At 57.3% G+C, this 23,614-nt stretch overlaps 2 protein-coding genes across 4 annotated transcripts; one reads left to right on the top strand and one right to left on the bottom strand.

The window, feature by feature from the left end:
- Positions 1 to 138: 138 nt before the first annotated feature.
- On the bottom strand, positions 139 to 9,560 carry TAF1C (TATA-box binding protein associated factor, RNA polymerase I subunit C). 3 transcript variants are annotated; one of them, XM_079907364.1, is made up of 15 exons: positions 9,434 to 9,560; positions 6,435 to 6,638; positions 5,227 to 5,308; positions 4,948 to 5,045; positions 4,783 to 4,872; positions 4,614 to 4,687; positions 3,774 to 4,012; positions 3,561 to 3,677; positions 3,360 to 3,477; positions 3,202 to 3,273; positions 2,923 to 3,058; positions 2,627 to 2,770; positions 1,953 to 2,127; positions 1,729 to 1,866; positions 210 to 1,651 (listed from the first exon to the last, which is right to left on the bottom strand). In XM_079907364.1, exons 2-15 carry the CDS (start codon positions 6,570 to 6,572, stop codon positions 789 to 791), a joined length of 2,484 nt encoding a protein of 827 aa, XP_079763490.1. In that variant the 5' UTR covers positions 6,573 to 6,638; positions 9,434 to 9,560; the 3' UTR covers positions 210 to 788. The 3 variants fall into 3 exon arrangements, with proteins under 3 accessions (XP_079763489.1, XP_079763490.1, XP_079763488.1); XM_079907363.1 differs by having other exon boundaries at positions 139 to 1,651; positions 4,783 to 5,045; XM_079907362.1 differs by having other exon boundaries at positions 783 to 1,651; positions 2,923 to 3,273; positions 3,434 to 3,477; positions 4,783 to 5,045.
- A 4,731-nt stretch (positions 9,561 to 14,291) lies between these two features.
- On the top strand, positions 14,292 to 20,308 carry ADAD2 (adenosine deaminase domain containing 2). The gene is given in 10 exon segments (XM_079908113.1): positions 14,292 to 14,807; positions 17,833 to 17,973; positions 18,305 to 18,352; positions 18,440 to 18,565; positions 18,648 to 18,798; positions 18,874 to 19,039; positions 19,041 to 19,314; positions 19,439 to 19,682; positions 19,926 to 20,046; positions 20,131 to 20,308. Coding segments are annotated over 10 exon segments (1,836 nt in total). The 5' UTR covers positions 14,292 to 14,347; the 3' UTR covers positions 20,236 to 20,308.
- The last annotated feature ends 3,306 nt before the right edge of the window (positions 20,309 to 23,614 follow it).

Here is a 23,614-nt window from a genome sequence, read left to right as displayed (position 1 = left end):
ATTGGATTATTCGATGTCCAGTGAGTCACATGTGATTCACTTCATCAGGTACCCGAGACAAGGACCATTCCTCTCTTCACGTGTGATCCGAAACCTAGGTCCCGCCCCAGGGCCCTGTGTCATTCCCAGGGGGTGTGTTCCCCACAAGACTCTTCACTGGAGCCACAGAGCTGCGAAGAAAGCGAACCTGACGCACTATGTCAAAAGCCAAGTAAGGGGACGCAGCCCGGCCTGAGAAACTTGATCGTTCAAAACCAGGCTCAGCTGACAGTTTATTCAACCCCTAAACGTGGGTCCAAAGTGCCTCCCTCTATAAAACATTAGATGGTGCTAGAAACCGCTTCACACACACACACCTCACCACCAGCAGCGAGCTGCCGACACCCAGCAGCGGAGCACCGGCAGGCTGGGCAGCTCACTTCACCATCACCCGCCACGTCCCCAGGGGCCCGTGCGTGGCGGAGCCCTCGGCCGCCTGGAGCCCCTGCTTTCCGGCACAACACTGTCGGCTGGAGGGGATCCCGGCGACACTGACCTTCAGGACGGGGCTCCCAGGACTTCTCAACGTGCCCCTGGGAGCACGAGCTGCAGGAGAAATGACTACCTTGTCCTTCTTCCTCCAACGTGGATTCAAATCGCTTCTGAATGTCTCCCGCAGTCACGAAGGCCTTCGGAAAGCAGGAAGGTCTGCACCCTGGCGACTGTTCTGTTTCCCGTTTCAACCACAAAAGGCACAGCTTATCCAGGACAAAGGGCTCCCCGGAGGTGGGGGGCAGCTTCCCCGGGCCTCAGAAGCCCATGCGGGGCTTCTTGCAGTGTGGCTGCGAGCCGGAGCGGACAGCTGCCCGCTGCCGGGAGGGGGTGGCCCGGACACTGGAGGTCTGGGAGGAAGGCACAGAGGCACCCCCCGGGGCATCCCCCCGGAGCGGCAGCTCAGCCATGTAGTCCCGGAGGGTCTGCTGCCGCTCCGAGGGGACGGCCCGGGCCCACAGCTCCTGGGTGGACTCCTGGGAGGGCGGGGTCACTGGAGGCTGAGGCCTGGCCGCAGGGAGTGTCCGCTCTGGGCTGGGAGGGGGGCTGGCGGCGTCTGAGAGGTCTAAGCGGCCGCTGAGCGAGGAGAAGGTGTTGGACAGCTGAGTCCGGCGCTTGTGCCGCTTGGGCTGTTTGCCGGGCCCCAGGCTGCTGCCCCGCCGCCTCTCCCACCAGGCCGCCGCCTGGCCCTCCCAGGCTGCCTCCAAACGCTCGCTGAGCTCGTCCTCGGGGCCTGGCTCGGGGGCTGGGGCCCGCTCTTCCGTGGGGAGCAAGCCCAGGTCCCTCAGCTGCAGGAGACGCCCTTTGGCCATGGCCGTGCGGAGACCCTCTGGCGCTTTGCCCTCTGCCTTCTGGGGCTCAAAGCAGCCCAGCAGGCGGCGGTGGGAGAAGGTGGGTGCAGCCCACACGGGGGGAGCCGGGGGCACCTCCAGCAGGGCCTTCAGCCACCGGCTGCAGGAGGCAGTGGCCTGGGGGGTCCAGGAAGCCGTGGGGGCAGAAGAGTCAGGCCCGGGGTCTGCCTGGAGGTGGAGGCCCTGGTGGAAGACGTCTCCAGCCGCCGAAAGTTGGAAGAGCGACAGCACCGGTGTGTTAGCGGAGGGTGGGATGGCGGCGGCCAGACCTGTAGGTGGAAGGACCATGACCCTACGGCCTGGTGCGGGTGCGGCTCCTCAAACCCACTCCCCTGCCCCAGCGCACCTATGGCTGGTGCTGTCAGACGTTCCTGCAGCCGCCACTGACTCTTGGGCTCCAGTGGGGGGAAGGCAGAGAGGGAGTCGCTCCTGGAAGGGAGAGACTGGGGGGGCCCTGCCAGCCGGGGTGTGGAGGCCCCCTCTCCTGGAGGAGGGACAGACAGCTGAGGCCCTGCCCAGGCCCGGCCCCGCCCGCCCTCCTGCCCGCCCCCCGCCTGCGCCGCCCCTCACCTGCGATGTGCAGCAGCTGCAGCTCCCCACCCTGGCCTGCCAGGAGCAGCGGCCGCGGGAGGCCTGTGCGGGGCGGGGGCAGCAGCCGGGCCAACAGGGGCGCGGAGGGGAGGCCGTGGTTCCACTTCAGCAGGGGCACCAAGGGGAGGCGCTCATCCACCAGGTAGAGCGAGAACTGGAGGCCCAGGAAGAAGACAGAGGGGCCGTGACTGAGGAGTGGGAGAGAGGGACGGGACAGGTCCCCCTGGGTGGCCCCCTCTGGGGCCCCATGTGGCTCTCAGGCTAAGTCTCAGCACTCCAGGACCGGCCCTGACCACCTCTGCAGCGTCAGCTGCCCAGCCCCGCACAGGAGGCACCCCCGAGCAGGTGGCACTGTCCCCTGTCCTGATGGCCTTGCTGGGAGAAGGGTTCTCGAGAGAGGCTTTCACCCAGCCTCCCCCAACCTCACCTGACCCTGGCACATACGCCTGAGACACACCCACTAACACCCAGGGTCCTGAGGGGGCGGGGTGGAGCCAGACCTCCTCTCCCCTTCCGGACACGGGGGGACTGTCCAGCTCTGGCCATTGCCCCCATGCCCACGCCCTTCCCCCTTCCCCAGCAGCTGTCCAGGACCGTCTCCAGTGACCGCCTGCGATGGTGCAGGACGGAGAGAAGGGGAAGGTGTCGCTCACCTGGGTGCAGATGAGGTGGAGCGTGGGGTGCAGACACTCGGGGCCGCACTCCCCCAGGTACTGGGTGAGCAGGACCCGTTCCCCTTTCTGGCATGACGCTTCTGCCCCTCCACGAAAAAGCAGCAGACCACAGCCTTGCGGGCCCTGGGGGACACGGCCAGGTCAGCCAGCCCACAGTCCACCATCTCTGGTGCCACCTGCTGCAGCTGGCCCGGGGCTCGCTGGCCCTGCAGCTCATCACGACCTCAAGGGGGAAGCCCCCCCACCCCCACCAAGGACCTGCTTTGTCCCCTCACCTGAGTGTCCACCATCTTCACTCCGGTGCGATCACCCACAGTCAGCACTCGAGGGTGGGCGGTGAAGTCTGCCCAACGCCAGGGAGAGGGGTCCCGGAACACAAGGGTCTCGGGGTCCTTGTAGATTTGCTGCAGCCTTGGGGAGACAGGCCAGCCATGGTGGGGAGACCGGCTGATGGGGGGAGGCTGGGGTGACCTGGCCTGGTGTCCAGGACATGGGCCGGGTTCTGCGGGAGCCGTTGGTTGGGGTGGAGGGTTTTTATGGGGAAGGGGCGTTACCCGTCCTGGGGAGTCCACAGACAGATGGCTCCGGAACGGCTGCAGATGGCCAGCTCTCCAGGCAGGTGAGGGCTACAGGGCACACACGTGATGAATGCCGGGCCACGCCCTTCTCCCACGCCCATCTCCACAGAGACCAGCCTCAGTGAGCCCCTCACCTGAGGCTGATCCCTGTGGCCCCCTTCTCGACCTGCAACACCTGGAGAGGGGCCGGCTGCCCCTGCTTACTGACCTTCCACAGGGCACAGTGGTAGTCAGAGCGGACAGCCAGCAGAGCTGAGGGATGGAGAGGGTCAGGGTCAGGGTAGAGTCAGGCAACAGGTCAGTGAGTGGACGGGGGAGGTGTCTATGGGCCTTACCTTCTCCCTGCACGGTGCGGGTCACCACCTGCCGGACAGGTCCCCGGAGCCGGATATGGCCAGGGTCTCCGAGAACCCGGGGCTCACTGCCTGGGGTCAGGTTGACCTTCTGGAAGTCTGGGCATCTCGCTAAGGATATGTTCATGCGTTATGGCCACTCAAGGCTCCCAACTTCCCACCTGTCCCTAGAGCATGCCCAGCGAGGGAGGATACACAGCCTGTCCAGGGCGCCTCCTGCAGGATAGACCAGCTGCCCAGCCCCGGGCGTCCTGCCGGGCACCCAGGCCAGCGCGCCCCCAGTGCAGGCGTCGTCCAGGAGCAGCTGCTCCCACCGCAGGGCCAGCTCCTCATGCAGCAGCTCCCCCAGGAGGCTCGCCACCGACGTGCTGAGGATCGGGCCCCCAAGGATGGAGAACCGGCGCTGGCGGTGGCTGAGGTAAGCCCAGGGACAGCTGGGGGCGAGAGGAGGAGGGTCAGGCTGTGGGTGATGGGGAAGAGGGCGGGTACCATCCCGAGGGAGGCCAGGTGTAGCAGACGCATTCTCGGTCACCCTAGAACTTCTTCCTCTGGGAAACCAGCCCGCCCGATTCCTGTGCTGCAGTCACACGATCCAGGCCCGGCCACAGGGATCGGCTCACGGCGGGCGTGACACCCAAGCCGAGGCAAGCCGACCGCACCGTTCCCGGGACTTCTGCTGGTGCCTCAGGAAGGACACTAGCCCTTTCCCTGGACTCGTAAACCATCCTGCTGCCGCTTGCAAACAGTCTGTCTAGGAATTGAGCCAAGCAGAGGCAGGAGGATGAGGAAATAAAGAGGCAGAGCCCTGTTAGCATCTGAGCACCTGGATGCAGCCGTGCCTGTAGCATGAACTCCCATTCTCTCTCCCTTACGTGGCTGCTGCAGCTGGGAGTTCTGTATGGGGCAGCGTGGCTCATGACTGCACGGGGGGTGTGGAAGCAGTTTGATGGAAACCAGCATCCAGGCCCTGGTTCCCTCCATAGCCCCACCACCAGCTAGGCACACCCATCCCATCCTTTCTCACTAGCCACTTGCCCCCAGGGCTGGTGTCCACCGAGGTCCTGGAGTAGCCTCTTCACGCTGACCACTGTCTTCTTCTTAGAGCGGCTCTGTGTGGAAAGGCCTCGTCAAGCTCACATGCCCTAGGGCTTACCCCGACGGGAAGTGGGGAGCCCCCTCTCCTGGCTGGCCAGGGGTTACTCACCCGTGCTCCCTCCAGTTTGAAATTCTCCAGCATCAGCTTCCCCAGGGGTGCAAAGGCTATGTCCCCATGGTCCCACAAGAACCGGCTGAGCTGCAGGAGGAAAGGAGGCCAGGTCACTAGGCACAGCCCTGGCCGCGTGGCACTGTCCGCCGTGGGGCCGCTTACCTGCTCAGTAACGTCCAGCACGGCTTGGGGCTGTCTACGGAACTGGTAACCTCCCCGGAAAAGCAGATCCTGGGCAGTCACACCGGGGTCCCAGGGATCTGAGGGGAGAGTGAGGCTGCGGAAGGGCCCGGAAATGGAACCAGGTGCCCTAGGTGCCTAGAGGTGCCAAGGGCCCTGTAGGGCAGAATTAGCAGGGAGAGGAAAGGCCTCGCGTGGGAGTTGGGGGAGAGGGGCAGCGGGGAGCAGCTTGGGAGGGGGCCCCAAGGCCGAGATTCTTACCGGCACCAGGAGGCAGCAAGGGCAGCGGCCCAGGGGTGTCCGGCTCCCAGAGCAGGCCCTTGGCCACGTGCGGCGCCGTGTTCTGAGGAAACACAACCGTGGCCACGAGAGAACAGTGAGTGTGTGCCGGGCCAGGCGCCGTCACCCACTCTTGTCTTTTATTAACTCATTTAATCCCCCCAAGGCACCGGCCAAACTGGTACTCCCCTGCATCGGCAGGCGGACTCTCAACCACTGCGCCACAGGGAAGCCCCATCGTCACTTTAATGGTGAAGACAATGGAGGCACAGCGAGGCCGTCCCTTGTCCCAGGCAGCAGCCACTAAAGAGAAGGCCTGGGATTTGAACCCAGGCAGTCTGACTTCAGTCTGTGCTCTCGACCTCCAGGCTGCACAGGCTCTCGCAGGCGCCCCTGGCCTTTGAGTCTCACTTACACTCAGGAGACCTTGTGGTCACTTACTTGGGACGCCCACAGGCTGCTCCATCCCACTGCGGGGCTGGCCTGAGACAGCTCAGCTCCACACCTGGGGACGGAAGAGCAGCAGGCAGGCGAGCAAGGCTCCCGCAGGGGCGGATCTGACGTAAGCCCTTCCTTGTCAAGGGAGCCCCTCCCGCCCAATGCCAGCGTCTCTTTTAAATTTCTCGCCCACTTGCCTCTGCCGGGCGTAATCCTTAACCAGCCTGTCTCCAAGTGGCAGCCGGATGGCTTAGGCTTCCGGGGAAAGAACTGGCGTCCTTCGTGTCCCAGATCTCCCCTCCCCTCCCCACCTCACCCCTACTGTACGGTTTCGGCACCCTTCTGGTTTCGCTCAGAGCTGTTCTCACTTTGTAATGATTTTATCCATTTGTCTATTCTCACTCAACCTAACTCTGTTCCATGGGGCTGGGAGCGCATCTGACTTACTCATTCTGGATTCCCAGGGCCTGGTAAGGCACCTGGCACATAGTAAGGGCTGTTCAGTGAGTATCTGTTGGACAAATAGAGGAAAAAAAGATGGGGGCCAACAGCTCCCGCTCAGTAAACCCTCTGCGGATGGCAGGGCATCCCAGGTCCCCAAAGGACGGGATTCTGGCTCAGCCTGTGTCTTAGCAGATTTGTGCCAATGCCACCCCACTCTGCACTCCTGCCAACTGGTGTGAATGCTAGGACGGGGGGCCAAGGGACGGCACCCACCCTGCAGCCACCAAGGCTCTCCCCGCCAACCTCACCTCAGAACCCTGGGGCGGGGACTCCGGCAGGGTCAGCGCGTCTCTCCAGCTGCACATGAAGGACACGTCAGGGACATCGCTCAGACCAAGGGGGCCAGTCGTAAACAACGAGGGCGGGAGGGAGCTGGGGAAGTCCATCCTGGAAAACAGGAACCACCCTGGCCTTCCTCGGAGACCTGAACCTGACAGCCACTTCCGGGGTTCCTGGAGGGCGAAGAGCACCCTAAGAGGAGTACAATTTCTCTGGGGAAGCAGATAACAAAGAACAAATGACTATGTCGCCTAACGCCTGATAGTAATAAGCGCTACGTTAAAACCAACCAACCAGCCAGGAGGGAGGGGATGGCGGTGGCCGAGGGGTGTGGTCTTAGCATCGTAAGAAGGTGGCGCTCGGCATACCCTGAGCTAATGACAAGGCCGCTGGGAAGAGGGTACAGCAAGTGCAGAAGTTCTGGGGCAGGAAGCGTGTGAGAAACAACTGGGCAGCCATGGACCGAACTGGGAGGTGAGTGACAGGCCGAAGTCAGACAGGTGGCGAGGGGTCCGCTTCCAGCATGCTCGTATGTATTAATTATAATTACACGTTCATAGACTACACACCCCACACTCTACGCTACGCTCCCAAGACAAACTCAAGTTCCCCAAAGCCAGAGACGAGTCTTATCTGTCTGCCTTCCCACTGTCAAGTACAGTACCTTCCAGAAAAAGGAACTGACTGTGTGTTGAAGAATAATTAACTTATGTCAAAGGGCTTTGGTCAGTACAAAGTGCTCCAGAAGGATAAACAGCCATCATCCCTCTTTTTTATTACCTGCAAAAATAAGAGCAGAGCTCACTCACTGAGCGCCAGCACCTGCCAGACACGGCACTACGGGTTGTACTCTTCTGCCCCGATTATGGAGTTCAGGAAACTGAGGCTCGGGAAAGAGCAACTTGCCCGAGGCCAGCAGCCTGATCCCCGCCTTGATTCCAAATCCAAGTTCTGCACCACCACTCTCCCACGCACCAGAAGCAAACACCAGTCTTAGAGACTCAGAAGCAAAAACTCTTCCCCTCGGAACTGCAGCTGCATCGTATCCGTTCAGTCTGTAACCTCCGGACATCCATGTACCCTCGGCACCTGGCAAAGTGCCCACCACACAGTACATGCCAGGAAATACTTGCCAACTGAATGAATGTGTGTTTCTTAGGGCATGTGTCAGCCTCATTCTAATTGTGGTTTATAGGTACAGCCTTATTTCTTCTTCGAGACTGCTCTCCAGGGGCAGGAACTGTATCTGATTCATTTCTGAGTTCCTGGCATCTGGCTGTTGCGGCCATTCTCCTCCGCAGCAGGAGAGGACAGTGGCGGGAATGCGTCTTTTCACTGCAGGACCCTTTCACGCTATCTCTCCGCTTAAAAGGAACACCATTGCCCTTCCTACCCACCTACAAAATCCTCCTCATCCTTCAGATTTTCAGTCAGGAAGCCTCTCCCAGTTCTCCCAATACTATCCCACAACACCCTGCATCCCTTCTCCAGAGCACACATTGCAATGTGGGATTAGATATTTAAAGGTAAAGCCGTTTAATTCCAAACTGCTCTGAGTCCCCATGGGGAAGAGCCTTTATCCCCAGTGCCTTGGTACTTACTACATGGTAACAATCAGTACATAAAAACTGAAGGAACAGGGCTTCCCTGGTGGTGCAGTGGTTAAGGGTCTGCCTGCCAATGCAGGCGACACACATTCGAGCCCTGGTCCGGGAAGATCCCACATGCCATGGAGCAGCTAAGCCCGTGGGCCGCAACTACTGAGCCCGTGCTCTAGAGCCCGTGAGCCACAACTACTGAAGCCCGTGCACCACAAGTACTGAAACCCGCGCGCCTAGAGCCCGTGCTCCGCAACAGAGAAGCCACCGCAATGAGCAGCCCCCGCTCGCCACAACTAGAGAAAAACCCGTGCGCAGCAACGAAGACCCAACGCAGCCAAAAATTAAATAAATTAAAAATGAAAAAATTTAAATTAAATTAAAATTTAAATAAATAAATTAAAAAAAATTTTAAACAAATGTTACTCATTGTTCTTTTTTTAAAATTTTATTTATTTTATTTATTTATTTTTGGCTGCATTGGGTCTTCGTTGCTGCGCGCGGGCTTTCTCTAGTTGTGGCGAGCGGGGGCTACTCTTCGTGGCGATGCGCGGGCTTCTCATTGCAGTGGCTTCTCTTGTTGCAGAGCACGGGCTCTAGGCACGCGGGCTTCAGTAGTTGTGGCTCGCGGGCTCTAGAGCGCAGGCTCAGTAGTTGTGGAGCACTGACTTACTTGTTCCACGGCATGTGGGATCTTCCCGGACCAGGACTTGAACCTGTGTCCCGTGCATTGGCAGGTGGATTCTTAACCACTGCGCCACCAGGTAAGCCCTAAAATTTTTTTTAAAAAACAAAAAAAACCAAAAACTGAAGGAACAAATCCAGGAATGAATGAAGGAGAGGAAAAAGGAGCCAAACAAACGCAGGCAGGCTGAAGGCGCTGGTGGAGCCCACGACCTCAGAGAAGCCCCGAGACAAGACAGCCTCGACTTCCCGCCCTCGCCCTGGGCTCTCTCGGCCCGTTTAGACCGCCAAGGCTGCAAAGTCAGTCGGGTCTGCATTCATGCCAGGCCGGGCACGACAAAAAGTGCGCCTGCAATGGGATGGGAGAGGGGATCCGGGCGGCTCTTCCCCTCAGACATCTACTCGCCCACTCCCTCCCTATCCACCTCTTCCCACTCCACCTCCAGGCCCCAGAATTTCAACGCAACAACAATAACAGAGGTCTTGCATCAAGCGCCGTGCGCCAGACAGCTGTTGCTACCACGCTTTACATCGGTGGGATGTTCCCCACCCCATGAGCCAGCGGCTGCTAATACCCCACTTTGTCAACCCTGGGCGACTTGTCCCAAAGCCACAAAGCTTGGCGCCCGTGGACTTGAGCAGAGCGACCTGCCTCTCCGTCCCGTCCGGGCGGCGCGCGTACTTACGTGGCCCCGGCCGTTCCGTGCTCGTCTGGGAAACGAACCTCCGCGTGACGCTCGCCTGACCCTCGAGCCACGAGGGAGCCCGAGAGTACCAACCTCGCTCCGGCGCCCTCGACAGGACCGCCCGACAACGGCGTTTACCCGTCGCTTGGGCTGGGCCGGAAGTGCTCCCTGAAAGGCAGGAAGTCCCGCCTCCCAGCCTGGCCTCACGGGCGCTCCAGAGCGCCACCTCCCGGGCGGAGGGGGAATGCGAGTGCAGGCGACGCTGTGGGCCGCAGAAATCAAATGCCTTCAAATCCCAATAGTGAAGTCCAGGTTGACGGGCGTGCGAAACTCACCTCTGCTTAACTAACTTCCTACTTTACAGAATTGTTGCATTAATTCACTCAACAAACACTGAGCACCTACTATAAGCCAGGCACTTTATTGGTCAGTAGGAATCCTACTGACTGTCTTTATATCCTGTGAAGCAGGCTTTCCAAATAGGAGTACAGGTACTGCTGGGAATGCATGAGGCTTTCCCAGTAGTCAGGCAAATACAGCTTTAGGCACTGGTTCCCAGATTCTAGCATGCATCAGCATCAACTGGAGGGTGTGTTAAAACAGAGTTTCTGGGCTTCCCTGGTGGCGCAGTGGTTGAGAGTCCACCTGCCGATGCAGGGGACACGGGTTCGTGCCCCGGTCCGCGAAGATCTCCCTATGCCGCGGAGCGGCTGGGCCCGTGAGCCATGGCCGCTGAGCCGGCGCGTCCGGAGCACAGGCTCTGCAACGGGAGAGGCCACAACAGTGAGAGGCCTGCTTACCGCAAAAAAACAAACAAACAACAACAACAGAGTTTCTGATTCACTGAGCCCGGGGTGGGGCCTGATAATTTGTATTCCTGAGTTCCCAGGTGACGCTGATACTGGTTGTCTGGGGGCCAAGCTTTAAGAGCTACTGTGCGATCATAAATATTACCCTTATCCAGCCCAGTAGTTTTCAGACCTGAGCATGCATCAGAATCCCCTGGAGGGCTTGTTATAACCTTTTGCTGGGCCACACCCCCAGCGTTTTCTGGTTCAGTAGGTCTGGGATGTGATCCAGGAATTTGCATTTCTTTTTTTTTTTATTCAACTTTTTTTTCATTTAAATGAATTCCTCTTAGAATTTAGTCCCAGAAAAAAACTTTCTTCTTACAAACTTTTTGCTACTTCTTTTTTTTTTTAAGAATTCCACATATTACTTATTTTAAATTTAATTCCATTTTTTTTTAATTGGAGTAAAATTGCTTCACAATGTTGTGTTAGTTTCTTCTGTACAATGAAGTGAATCAGCTGTCTGTGTACCTATATCCTCTCCCTCTTGGACCTCCCTCCCACCCCCACCCCCAACCCACCCATCTAAGTCGTCACAGAGCACCGACCTGCACTCCCTGTGCTATACAGCAGGTTCCCACTAGCTATCTATTTTACACATGGTAGTATATTTATGTCAAACCTAATCTCCCAATTCGTCCCACCCTCCCCTTCCCCCCCAAAATTTGCATTTCTAATGAGTTTCCAGTGATGCTGATGCTGCTGGTCTGGGCACTACACTTTGAGAACCATTACTTTCAAGAGTCAATTTCCAAATTCTTGGCTTCCATCTATATAGATTTTATCTGGGAGGTGCTTGGCTTCGGAAGCTTCGAGCTTTTTTCTCCTCCGTGGAGTGTTGCCTGAGATGAGCGCAGAACAAGGGGGCTATTCCAAAAAGCAGAGTCCCTGCAGGAGAAAGTTCACATAAGACTAAGAAAAGCAGGCTCAGTAAGAAGTAGTGATGGAAGGGTTCAGGAGAGGGTCTGTTTATATATTATATTTTTTCAATTCTTTATTATTTTTATTATTGTTATTATTATTTTTGGCTGCAGCATGCGGGATCTCAGTTCCCCAACCAGGGATCGAACCCATGACCTCTGTAGTGGAAGCAGAGTCTTCACAACTGGACCGCCGGGGAAGTCCCAGGGGCTCACAGTGTTATGTTCGTTCATCTGAGTCCTGGTTACATGGCTCTGTGCCATGTGTGAAAATTCATTGAATGATCCGTGCACTTTTCTGCGTGTATGTTATACTTCAGTAAAGAATCTTTTTTAAAAAGAAAAGGAAAAAGGAAGAAAACTGCTGGCTGTGACACTTGATATTACTGAGACTTCAACCTCTAGGTCAGCCTTCTCAGCTACCTTAGAAATAGAGTCCAGAAGTCCCTCTACGAGGGCAGGGATTCTTCTGTCTGTGTTGGTCCCTGACATATCCCAAACAGCTAGAAGATGCTTCATGCATATTTGAATCAACGGAAGAGGGCATGAATGAGATGGCTCTTCTGAGAAAGTATCAACACATTTACTTCAATTGAAAAAGCTAAGTCAGACTATTTCTGATGAGAAGTAATTCCATTTTAGCTGAGTGCTTTGTCTATGAGAGTAAGCTTTGACGATTAAATCATTTGGAGGGTGTTTTTCCTAAATGGAATAAGCTAAGTCTGCATCTCCGTGGTTTTGGTGAAAACATATTGGAAAGATGATTACAATATACAATAAACTAGAAATTGCACCTTTCATAACTCCATGTAACTAAATAATTGGGGGATACATAGTCTTTCAAAATTATTTTAGGGGTATATATGCCAAAAATATTGAAGGCCTTTTATACTAGTTTCCTATTGCTGTTGTAACAAATTACCACAAACTTAGTGGCTTTAGACAACAAAACATCATACAGTTCTGGAGGTCAGAAGCCTGAAATGGGTCTCACTGGGCTAAAATCAGGGTGTCAGTAGGGCTGTGTTCCTTTCCGAAGGCTGTGGGGAGACTTATCTTTTTTTTTTTTTTTTTTTCGCCTTTTTCAGCTCTGAAAGCTGCCTACACACCTGGGCTCATGGCCCCCTTCCATCTTCAAAGTCAGCAATGACCAGTTGAATCTTTCTCACAGGCCATCTCTGATTTTGACTCTTCGGTCTCTTTCTGGTTTAAGGACCCTTGTGATTACATTGGGCCCACCCAGCTAATCTCCCTCTCTTAAACTCAGCTGATTAGAAGCCTTAATTCCATGTGCAATCGTAATTTCCCCTTGCCATATGATGTAACAGAGTCATAGGCTGAGGCGATCATGATGTGGACATCTTGGGGGTACCATTATTTTGCCTACCACATCACTATTCACATCACCCATCCAGCTTCTGCTCGGGGAGGCCAATTCCATTTCCTCCTTCCTTCTTCCCTTTCTATAAACAAGCTGTTAGATTTCCTCCTGTTACTGATATATACTTAACATGCAGTAAAGTGTACAAGTCTTAAGTGTACACTCATCAAGTTCTTACATACATATAAACCCACATAACTACCACCCAGATCAAGACAGAGAACATTTCCATCACTGCAGAAAATTCCCTGGTGCCTCTTGCCAGTCAATACCTCCTTGAAGAAGTTACCACGATTCTGACTCATCACCACAGATGAATTTTGGCAGCTCCAGAACTTTATATAAATAGCATCATGTGGAAGATAGTCTTTTTAGTCTGGCTTCTTTCACTCAACACGCATATGTGATTGTTAGCACAAAGTTAGCTTGTTTATTTTTTTAAAAAATTATTACTGAGTAATAGTCCATTGTCTGAATATATCACCATTTGTTTGTGTAGTTTCCTGCTGGTGACGTTTCTGGGTTTGGTGACTCTGGTGAAGTCTTTGTGGATTTGTGTAGTCCTCATTCCACTACTGAACACCTGCTATGCTGTTCCTCTACTAGGTATAATTCTGCTCTCTGGGCTACACACAAAAGAAAAACCATAATTCCTGATGCCAATCCTTGAAACGTTTGGGAGTTTGCATCTATGCCGCTCCCCGCAGCTGCTCTTACCGAGTCAAATGTTACTGGTTCTACCAACTGCTCCTCCTATGCCTCTGTATCCACACTGCCCCAATCCTGGCTAGTGTTCTCAGACCCAAAGGTAGCAATCAGCAGCCGCGGCAACAGTGACAAAGCTTACAGACGGTAAACTGAATCATTGGTCACGTTTTCCCATTCACTGGCTCGAAGACTGTTAAAATTTCCAACCCCTTCGAGTAACTGCGTTGCATCGTAGCAGGCCATATGTAAATTGTCTTCATCTCTAACTTCATTTTATTTTTGTTTTATCTCCTTCATCCCTAGTCCCTCATCTTAAAGCACTGCTGTCTCGCGATATTTTTAGGAACCAACCCAAAATCCCTTCTGGAAAAAAAAAAAAAATCGGGGGGTGGATGGGTGGACAGGGTACCAGATGAGTAATTTTAGCTAGAGCACACATCGAGCATTTACAGTTGGTTTCAGGAAGGCCTACGGTGAACAGTTTTTAAATGTAGGTCCTAAAGATTCTGTGGGGCTGCTGCAATTGAAAACACCTTCATTTATCAAAAGAGGCCTGACTTTCCACCTCCCCCCGCCCCTCCGCCCCCGCCAGGTTCAATCAAGCAGCTGGGGGCAGGCTGGCATGATATGGCGTGATTTGGGAGGCATCCTAGGATGGGAGCAGGGGTGAGGTGCTGGACTTGTGTCCCCAGACCCCTCCCTGGTCTTTGCCTCCCCAATACCAGGCAAGGGCGGAGAAGAAGCTAATGGGAGTGCCCAGTGCCCCATCCCCACCTCACACCTGAAGCCCCGCCCCCCGGATGTAGGATGTTGGTCAGGTGGCCACTCAGTCCACATCCAACGGTTTGGGAGACTGGCCTTTCCATTGGCTGGGCACACTGTCGGCCACAGCTTTATGGACTCTCATTGGCTAGGAGAGAGGTAGGAGGCGGAGCTCTCCATGCGCTGTCTGTCGTGTCACGTGCTCCCCATGCGCGAGCTCGCTTTCGCGTGTAAAAGGGCCCGGGTGGCGTGAGAACGTGCCCACTGTCCTCTCGGGTCCTCGCGTCCGGCCATGGCTTCACAGGCCAGCGCAGCCCTGGGCGCGAACGCCGGTGCCCGCAGGAAGACCCGCCTGGCGGCGTCATTGCAGATCAGCCCTGGGCCCAGCCCCAGGAGGCCTTCAGCCAACCTGGGCCAAGACCCCTGGGAGATCGTGCCCGCTCCCAACTCAGACGACGCTGAGCAGGGCGGGCAGCTCCAGGCCTCGGCGACGGGGCATGGTGGGCCTGGGGTGGGGGCCCGTGTCTGGGAACTGGGGGCAGCCAGGGCACAGGAAGACTCGAGGGGAAGGATGCGGAGGTCCCACAGGGTCTCCTTTCCGTCCGCCGGGCCCGCCGGAGAGTTCCCGACGGCGGCCAGACAGCTGGGCCTACAGATCAAAGACCCGCCACCGGGCCAGGCCGTGGCCTTGCTTACTCAGTGCGCGGCCACTCTGGGAGTCTCCCTGATCTTCCGAGAGAACCAAACAGCAGGTGAGGCCCAGGGGGCTGGGACGGCCGCGTGCCCTGGGCCGACCCCAGATGAAGGGAGGAGGACTGTGAGTTGGGCCTGAGCCTGGGGCCCGAGGGTAGGCCCTGCTGTGAGCAGCGTGGCGCCAGGAGCACCAGGTACGTCAGGTTTCTAACTGGCAGGTCATGGCCACATCTGAAGCTTGGGTTGCTTAAAGGACCTGCCTCAAGCTACCCCAGCCTTTCAGCAGGCTTTTCTGAGGGCCAGTTACATACAGTTAGAGTTGCCATGCCAGCACTGGAGAGGAGATACCTGAGCGAGGGCCAGCCCCAAAGTCAAAGACATTATCAAACACAGCGTGATGATGGCAACACCGCAAAGAGATGTAATCATTACAGTCCTCCCCCTGCCCTCCCCAAGAGCAATACACCAGGTCCTAAATTCAGGTTCCCAACTTTAAGCCAGGACATTCCCTGCTTCTCATGAGGCAGCAAGAGAATCATCGCTTAAGCTTTTGGGAGCATTTGTAAAACCTCCTAGGAGAACCCCAACGGAACAGCTCAAAACGAGATAATGTGTTCAAAATCTATCCGGGATTTGTTTTAATCAGGTATGGCAAGAACAGCAGACGTGAGAATGATTGCCATGAAGGAAAAAGGAAATACAGATCCCTAGAAACAGGAAGCACAGCTTGCCATGCCGGACCATGTGGGAAAGGATGGGGGTGGTCCGGAGGTAGAGGAGAGAGCAGAGCCCAACCCACAGCCTTTATGGGGTTTTCTTGGGACAGAACGGTTGAGGCAGCGTAGGGACGCTGAGTAAGTTTAGGATTGAGGAAGGCAAGACAGTAAGTTTAGGGGTTAGGGGTTGGTTCCTAGTTGTCTAGTGCCTGGCCTGGGGGGGGGGGTGATTTAGGGTGTGGGGAGTGTTGGCTTGTGTGAGAGTTTGATGGTTGGGGCGCGAGCTCTGGATTGGTTGGTTTCTATATGAAAGGGCGTGCTTGCAGGGGACTCATCTGCTATGTCCAGGAATCAGCTAGCCCTGGGAGGGTCAGTCTCTCCAGGATCAAATCCCCAAATGCCAGAGCATCGGGAACACAGAAGTAAGGACCTCGATTCAACAGCAGTGATGCTAGCTAGCGTTCACGAGTTCTGGAGATGGGCCCGGTGCTGTTTGAAGGCCTTCAGACAGTAACTCCTGGAGTCCTCACAAGTATTCCTCGAGGGAGCACAATACCGTTACCACCACTTTACAGACTGAGGCCAGAGGGGCTGTAGCCCAGAGGGGGCACTCTGCATTCAGAGCCTGTGCTGAACCACTGGGTAATATCGGCCCCTCCCTTCTGCCTAAGGTCCCCCTTTCCACTGTTCACATGCATGGGCATATTTTCAGTCATTTTTATTTTTTATTTTGGTAAAATTTCAAAGAAGAGTATAAAAGAGCTCCCACAAAGTCTTCATCCAGTGTCTGCAGTTCACATTTGCCACACTTACTTTGTGTATGTCTCTCTCCCTCCCTCCCTTCTATATAGTTATATATGAATATCCACATTAATTTGTCGTGCTCAATCTGAACACTGATTGACTGCTCCTTAAACACTTCAGGATGTATTTCCTAAGAACAAGGACATCGTCTTATAGAATGGCAGTCCAGTGATCGAATTCTGGAAGTTGGACATTGATATGATCCTATTAGCTAATTACCATTCACATTCAATTTTTGCCACTGGTCACAATAAGGGCCATTTTTTCCCAACCCAGCAGGACCTATCACATTAGCTCTTACACCTCTTTAATGTCCTTTCATCTGAAACAATTCCTCGGAGTGTCTCTGGCTTCAGGACATTGATGTTTTTGCAAAGTAAGGGCCGGTTGTCCTGCAGAAATTCCGTTCACTTGGGTCTGTTTCCGCAGGATTGGGTTCAGGTGATGCATACCTGGCAGGAGCGCCTGTAGGAACCTCGTGGCCCTGGCTGTGCATCCCACCAGCAGACCTGAGACCTGTTTGTCCTACCCCTGGGATGTCAGCTGGGAGGGCCTCGCTAGGGTGGCGTCTGCCAGGTGTCTTCACTTCCCCCTGGGTGCGTCATCAGTCATCCGAGGGGGGCATCTCCAGATGGCGTGACTATCCTGTTCCCCAGAACACCATCACCTCGTGGCTGTAGCAGCCTTTGATGATTGTTGCCAGATTTAATTGTCACCCCGTTGGCTGCCGTGGATTCCTGATGCTAGCCTTCCTTCTGCATCTACTAGTTGGCATTTTTTTTCTTTTTTTTTTTTTTGCGGTACGCGGGCTTCTCACTGTTGTGGCCTCTCCCGCTGCAGAGCACAGGCTCCAGGCGCACAGGCCCAGCGGCCATGGCTCACGGGCCCAGCCGCTCCGCGGCATGTGGGATCCTCCCGGACTGGGGCACGAACCCATGTCCTCCGCATCGGCAGGCGGACTCTCAACCACTGCGCCACCAGGGAAGCCCCTAGTTGGCATTTTTGATGCCCTTTTAAAGTAGGTGAATCTCTGTGCTAGGGAGGGGTACTGAAATGTGGGTTCTCTTCTAAAAGGGAGACCTTTGGGCAAGCAGTTTAGCAGCAGGTACCAGCAAATACCACGAACGGAACTAAATTTATGCCCTTTGACCAAGTGATCCCAGTTCTAGGATTTTTCATCTGTCTCTGTTGTGTCATAAGTAACACCTGAAGTGGCAGGGTTTGGAAGATGACCCTTTCAAATGTAGAAAAGAAATAGAGCTGTGTGTTTGGGGGAAGACAGGGGACCTTCATCCTGGGAACAGTGCAGCCCTGGATGTGGGTCCTGGCACCACCTGGGCACGCTACCTGCCCCTTGTGTGCCCCCTCTGTAAAGTGGGGTCATAGGGCGCTGTTTCAGAGGGCCTAGTGAGGATTCTGAGTGGGCATGGCCTGGGTGGAGGTCCGCAGGCCTGTCACCTTGTCATTCTTGTCCTGCTCACTGGCAGGTGTCATGGCCCTCCTAGAAGGGGCCCATGATGCGGACAAGGTGCGTGGTGCTACTTCTCAGCCCCTCCTTCCCCAGACCCCTGCTTGCCCTTCTCCATGTCCGTGGAGCTGGATGGGGTGGTCTGCCCTGCGGGCACCGCCTACAGTAGGGCAGAGGCCGAGCAGCAGGCAGCGCTGGCTGCCCTCCACTACATCCAGCATCGGCTGGAGAGCCCAGGTACCGGGGGAGGGGACCCAGGGCCCTGAGCCCCGGCGGGGGGCAGATGCACGTGTGTGGGGAGGGGGGAGTCGCTGCGGAAACCATCTGGGCATCAGGACCCGGCCCGCAGGGAGCTGACCTGGCCCTAACGTCCTTTGAAGAATGTTAGCAGTTCCTGAGGACAGGGACTGCTGGGGGCAGCCCAGGAACTTTGGGCTTCTGGAGGATGAGCCCCCCCCCCCACACACACACACTGCTTGCCAGTGGGACTTCTGGGATTCCTGAAGGACACAGGACAGGAGGGCAGACCCCAGCACCTACGGCAGCCCGCCCCTTGTCTGTCTTCCAGAGACCCCAAAGACCCCCAGCTGGCCTCCACTCGCCCCCCTGAGCATTGGTAGGTGGGCCCCCATTGACCTGACCCCTGGCACGGGAGGGGCGTGGCCTGTGGGCCCCCCACCGCCGCCCTCTCCCTCACCCGCAGAGAACATCCTGACCCACGAGCAGCGCTGCGCGGCCGTGGTCAGCGCCGGCTTTGACCGCCTGGTGGACGCGAGCTCGCAGTACTGGGCCTGCAAGGGGACTGTGGCCGCAGTCATCCTGGAGAGAGGTAGGGCTGGCCCTGCCCCTCACCTCGGAAGGCCTCTGGGCCTCTCGCCTCAGTCTAGTCATCTCGGCCCCCTTCCCCGCAGAGGTCCCGGGCGCCCAGGGCCACGCCAAGGAGATCTACCAGCTGGTGGCGCTGGGCACCGGCAGTGGCAGCTGTGCCGGGTGGCTGGACTTCTCGGGCCGACAGCTCCACGACGGCCACGGGCTGGTGGTGGCCCGCCGGGCCCTGCTGAGGTGAGGGGTCGGGGGGCCCTCTGCGCCGCTCCGGGTGGGCCGGGCCGCCCCAGCTGCTGCTCCCTCCGCCCCCAGGTTCCTGTTCCGGCAGCTCTTGCTGGCCACGCAGGGGGGCCCCAAGGGCAAGGAGCAGTCTGTGGTGGTCCCCCAGCCGGGGTCCGGGCCCCCCTTCGCCCTCAAGCCCCGGATCTTCCTGCACCTGTACGTCAGCAACACCCCCAAGGGAGCTGCCCACGACATCTAGTATGTGGCGCGCCCGGGAGGGCCGTGTGGGCGGGGGCGGGGAGAGCGGCCCTGAGCCCCGCGTCCTCCTCCCGCACAGCTGCCGCCTCCGCCTGCAGGCCCACATCCAGGGGCGGCTGATGCCCGTGTGCTACGTGGCCCCTGCGCTCCGCGACACCCACGTGGGCTGCCTCTCAGCCAGCGACAAGTTGGCACGCTGGGCCGTGCTGGGGCTGGGCGGTGCACTGCTGGCCCACTTCCTGCCCCCCGTCTATGCCAGCAGCCTGGTCCTGGGTGAGGCCCGAGGGCGGGAGGGCTGAGGCGGGCTGGGGCGGGCTGGGGGGTGGGGTGGGGGGGTGCGGGTGCGGGGGAGCGTGGCAGAGACTCAGGTCTCGTCCTGGGCCTTCTGTCCCTCCAGCCGACCCCTGCCAGAACACTCCGGCCCTGGGCAGGGCCATCCACGCCCGGCCTGACCTCGACGGCGCCTTGGGGCCATGCCTGCCGCCCCCCTACACCCGGACCATGCTGCACCTGTTTGCGGGGCCCTCGGTGGCCCCCTCCGACCTCCCCTCCAACACCTGCCAGGGCCTGAGCCTCAACTGGAGCCTGGGGGACCCTGACGTCGAGGTGGTGGATGTGGCCACCGGGCGTGTGAAGGCCGAGTGAGCGAGGCCCGGGAGGGGGGGCAGCGGGACGGGCGCCTGGTGGTGGGGGTCCCCGGCCCCCTGCCCGTGGGGAAAGAGATCGCATCTAGCTGCCAGCCTCTTACCGGTAATGTGACCCACCCCGTGACCCACCCCCCGGATTGTCACGGCGTGGGTGGTGTGCGGGGCATGGAGTGGGCCTGTTAGTTTTGTCCTCCCTTGCCCTCCCCCGACGTTCGGTCCCTTTCTCTCCATCCCCAGCGCTGCCCTGGGGCCTCCATCCCGCCTCTGCAAGGCTGCCTTTCTCTGGGCCTTCCGCCAGGCTGCCCGTGCTCTCGGGAAGTCCCACCTCCTGGCCTTGAAGACCTACGAGGCAGCCAAGGTCAGCTGCTTCCCTGCCCGCAGCCCCCTTCCTCCTGCACCCCCAGCAGGCACCCTCTCTCCACCGTCTCATCTCCTGCCCTAGGCTGGGCCCTACCAGGAGGCTCGCCAGCAGCTGTCTCTCCTCCTGGACCAGCAGGGCCTGGGGGCCTGGCCCTCGAAACCACTGGTGGGCAAGTTCAGAAACTGAAACAGACGTCCGGCCCGAGGTCCCTGAGCCCAGGCGGAGCTTGCTGGAGGAGGGCCGTTTCTGGGCGGGGGCACGGGGCGGGGGAGGGTGGCGCACGGGGACACAGGGTGAAGCTGGGGGTGGAGGGAGGGCCTGGAGTGCTGGAGAGGTGGGGCGGCTGCATATTCGGGGCTTGCATAAAGAAGCTGTTTCTGGTGGTTCTGTGTGTTGTTGGCTTTCTGGCGGGGAAGAGGGGAGTCCTAGCCCCTCGGTTTGTGAAGGGAGAAGCCCCCGTGGTGGCTGGGGCTCGGCTGGAGCCTCCTCACAGAATCACTGTGTCGTCGCCCAGCCTTCGTGCCTGGGGGGCGGCAGTGTGGTGTCTCAGTCGGCGGGTGTGGGAGCCTGTCCTCCCTGGTCTCCTTCCTTTCCCAGGACTCGCCCGGCAGGGTGGGGGGAAAAGGGTGGCACCTGGCCAGAGGAGGCAGCCACGAGGCCCATAGAGCCAGCTGGGTCCGGCCAGCCGCTGCCGGGAAGGGTGGCTTTGGGAGAAGAGGCGGCCTGGGCGGGCGGCAGCCCCAGTTCCTGCCCTCTGCGTCTTCTGGGTTCCCGCGAGTGGGTGGGGCAGCGCTGGGCGCCAGCAGGAGGCTCACGCAGAGCTGAGCCCAGGCTCTCTCCGGCCGCCCCAGCTGTCACAGCGGCTGAGGCTGTGACCGGCCCGAGCCCCTGTGCCCGCTGGATGGGGGCTGCCTAGCCTGCCTCTCAGGCCAGGTGGGCGGGTCTCCTTCCTTCTCCTCGGGGGCTGCAGTGAGTCTGTGGGGACTACCGGGCTCTCCAAGGACCTTGGGTGTGGAGGGAAATGCTGTACACTTCACATGTGCACACACGCACACGTGCACACACACCCACGCACAGGTCTGCAGGCCTGGGCGCCACCCCAGCCTGGGCAGGGCCTGTTGAGCGGGAGTACAGGCAGCTTTGAGGTCTGAGGACCTGGGTCCAGGAGGGCTTGAGGACCACACCAGCCCACAGCTCCACACCCTGTGGCCGGACGCTCCCTGCTCCCTCAGCAGTTCCAGGGTTTAGAACTACAGACTGCTCTCCCTGGTGGGCTGGGAAGCTGGGCCAGGCCGGAGCAGACGATGGAGCCCTGGAATCGCCTCCCCTCCCTCCAAGCCACCTCCCGGCCCCGGGTGTGTGTGGCCTCAGCTGCCGCTTAACCTCGGTGCACTTGGGTCGACTCATCTGGAGAAATAACTGGAAGGCCGGCCCAGGTGGCCTGTTCTCCTCCAGCCCATCCGGCCTCAGGCTGGGCTTTCCCTCTGCCTGTCCGCTGGGTCCGTGCTCCCTCCCTTTCAACCAGTGCCGCTGTCAACGAGGGGACCTGGGAGGGACGTGGGGGCAGAGGAAATAGCTGAGAGGCTAGAGGCTCTGGAGGCCCTGCACCCGAGGCTTTACAGATGCTGTCATATGGAAGAGGTAGATGCTATCGCTGCCCCATTTACTGGTGAGAAAACTCTCAAGGTGAAGTTGGGTAACCTCCACAAGAGCACGCGGGGTCAGGATGGAGCTGCGGTTCCCGTCCAGGCACCTGACTTCCAAGCCCCTCAATCCCACTCACCGCCTGGGCCGCCACTGGAGTTGCTTCTGTGACCTTGGACAGAACCCCCGACCTCTTTTATAACGTGACTGGACCGTATGGCTCCAGGAGCTTCCTCCTGGCTCCGACCATCGCTCCTCGGCTCTCCTAACGGCCACGAGGGTGGGAGACGCAGCCTTTGCCATTGAGAGAAAGAGCTGCGGGCTGTCAGGCTTGGGAGAGGGCGGGAAAGGGGCTGGGGGAGGTGGGAGTAGCCGCCAAAGGCAGGACAGGTGTCCAGGAACGCGCGTGTGCAAAAGAAGGGCAGAGGGAAGTTTGGACCCGGATGGAGGGTCTCCAAAGCCAGGTAAGCGCTGATTTTTTTTTCTTCTTCTTCTTTAACTGAGAAAACAGCGAGGTTATTTACCCATGTTGTTATTTAAAAGAAAACAAACTTAGGCCAGCTTTGAAATAATGATTTCTCATGGTTATTTTTTTCAGGGATGGAGAGGATTTTTAAAACAGCCAAGCCTGTTAATTAGCACATTTACTACACGTTTTTCCCCCTGGAGAGCATTTAAATTGATTTCCTTTTTGTCCTGCGATGGTGACTACAACCAGATCCAGAAATATACCAGCCATTCCAAATGGCAGTTCTATGCAACGAGCCTTTTGATATTCATTAATCACATAATCAGTGGGTAAACAAGTTGTTCAGAATGACATTAACTCTGCTGCGTTCTGCCCAGTAAGTAATATTTGTCCCCATGTTGCATAAACCTGCCTGGCCAATCCTCCCCTCCCAAGACAGTCCTCATTACACAATATTCGCTCAGTTCCTTTGACTCAGCTTATGATCGCAGGGTGACGATGAAGGCTGCTTCTGAAACGGAGAGCCTGTTAATGTCTTCTTGGCCCGATCCCCTCTGAGTGAGGTTTTGCCAACAACAGCATATTTGAGCAGGGAGGTGACGTAACCCAGCCAGGCACAGCTCAAACGCCGCTTCCTCCACGACGCCTTTGCCATCATGCCCACCTTCCCTTCCCTGCAGCTCCAAGCTCCGGGGGTCTGCCCTGGACCCCAGCACTGCGCTGCCCCTCCCCGTGTGTGGTCTTCACCACTGAGCACAGGTGTGGACCCAGCGGCTGAGGGGCTGCTCCACCTTTCCAAGCCTCAGTTGCCCCACCTGGGAAATCGGTCACAAACGCGTGGCCTGCAGGGTCATGGTGGGATGAACTGAGAAGTGTGCCGAGCACTGTTCCCGATGTTAGCAGTCATCGTTGGTGGCTGTCATAGGGCCTGGCTGCTCCCAGCTCCCGGAGGTCAGCCTGTTGCCTGTTTCTCTCCATCCCTTCCTTGAGGTCTCCCACAAAGAACATGCCCAGCAAATAAGCGTTGAATGTAAAATGAATGAATGATAGTATCTTCTCTTTACAGGAGTGGGTTAGAGGGAAGGAACAAAATCCCCGTTCTAAAATACGGCTCTAGAAGACATTTTGAAAATTTCCATTTTATTGTGAGCTCTTTTTTGCTGAGCCGTAGAAGCATTCAGAAAGACCTAAAGAATGTGATTACACCACACCTGAACTCCTTGTGTCTTGTCAGTTAGAAGAACCAATAAGTCTCCTTTAGTTTGTCTGCTTGTTAAATGAAGTCTGATTAGAGTTTCCTGTCCTTGGAAACAAAATATTTCTCACTGATATTTGTGGGTGTGTCCTAAAGATGTAAAGTGTTGGTTCAGTTCATCTCCCAAACTGCCTGCATGTAAATCCTGGCCGCGGGGTCGGCTTCCGGGGGGACCCAAACATCTGGGAGAACCAGGG

The sequence above is a fragment of the Stenella coeruleoalba genome (genome assembly GCF_951394435.1).
Source record: "Stenella coeruleoalba genome assembly, chromosome: 20".
Classification (NCBI taxonomy): Eukaryota; Metazoa; Chordata; class Mammalia; order Artiodactyla; family Delphinidae; genus Stenella; species Stenella coeruleoalba.
The sequence above is the reverse complement of the archived record's forward strand: the minus strand, read 5'-3'. Positions and strand labels throughout refer to the sequence as shown.

Coding starts and splice junctions, on each gene's coding strand:
- TAF1C (XM_079907362.1), bottom strand. CDS start 6,572: ATGGACTTCCCCAGCTCCCTCCCGCCCTCGTTGTTTACGACTGGCCCC. Junction 3,678..3,773: donor AGGCGCCCTGGACAGGCTGT/GTATCCTCCCTC, acceptor CGAGATGCCCAG/ACTTCCAGAAGGTCAACCTG. Junction 3,274..3,433: donor ACCACTGTGCCCTGTGGAAG/GTCAGTAAGCAG, acceptor TGTGCCCTGTAG/CCCTCACCTGCCTGGAGAGC.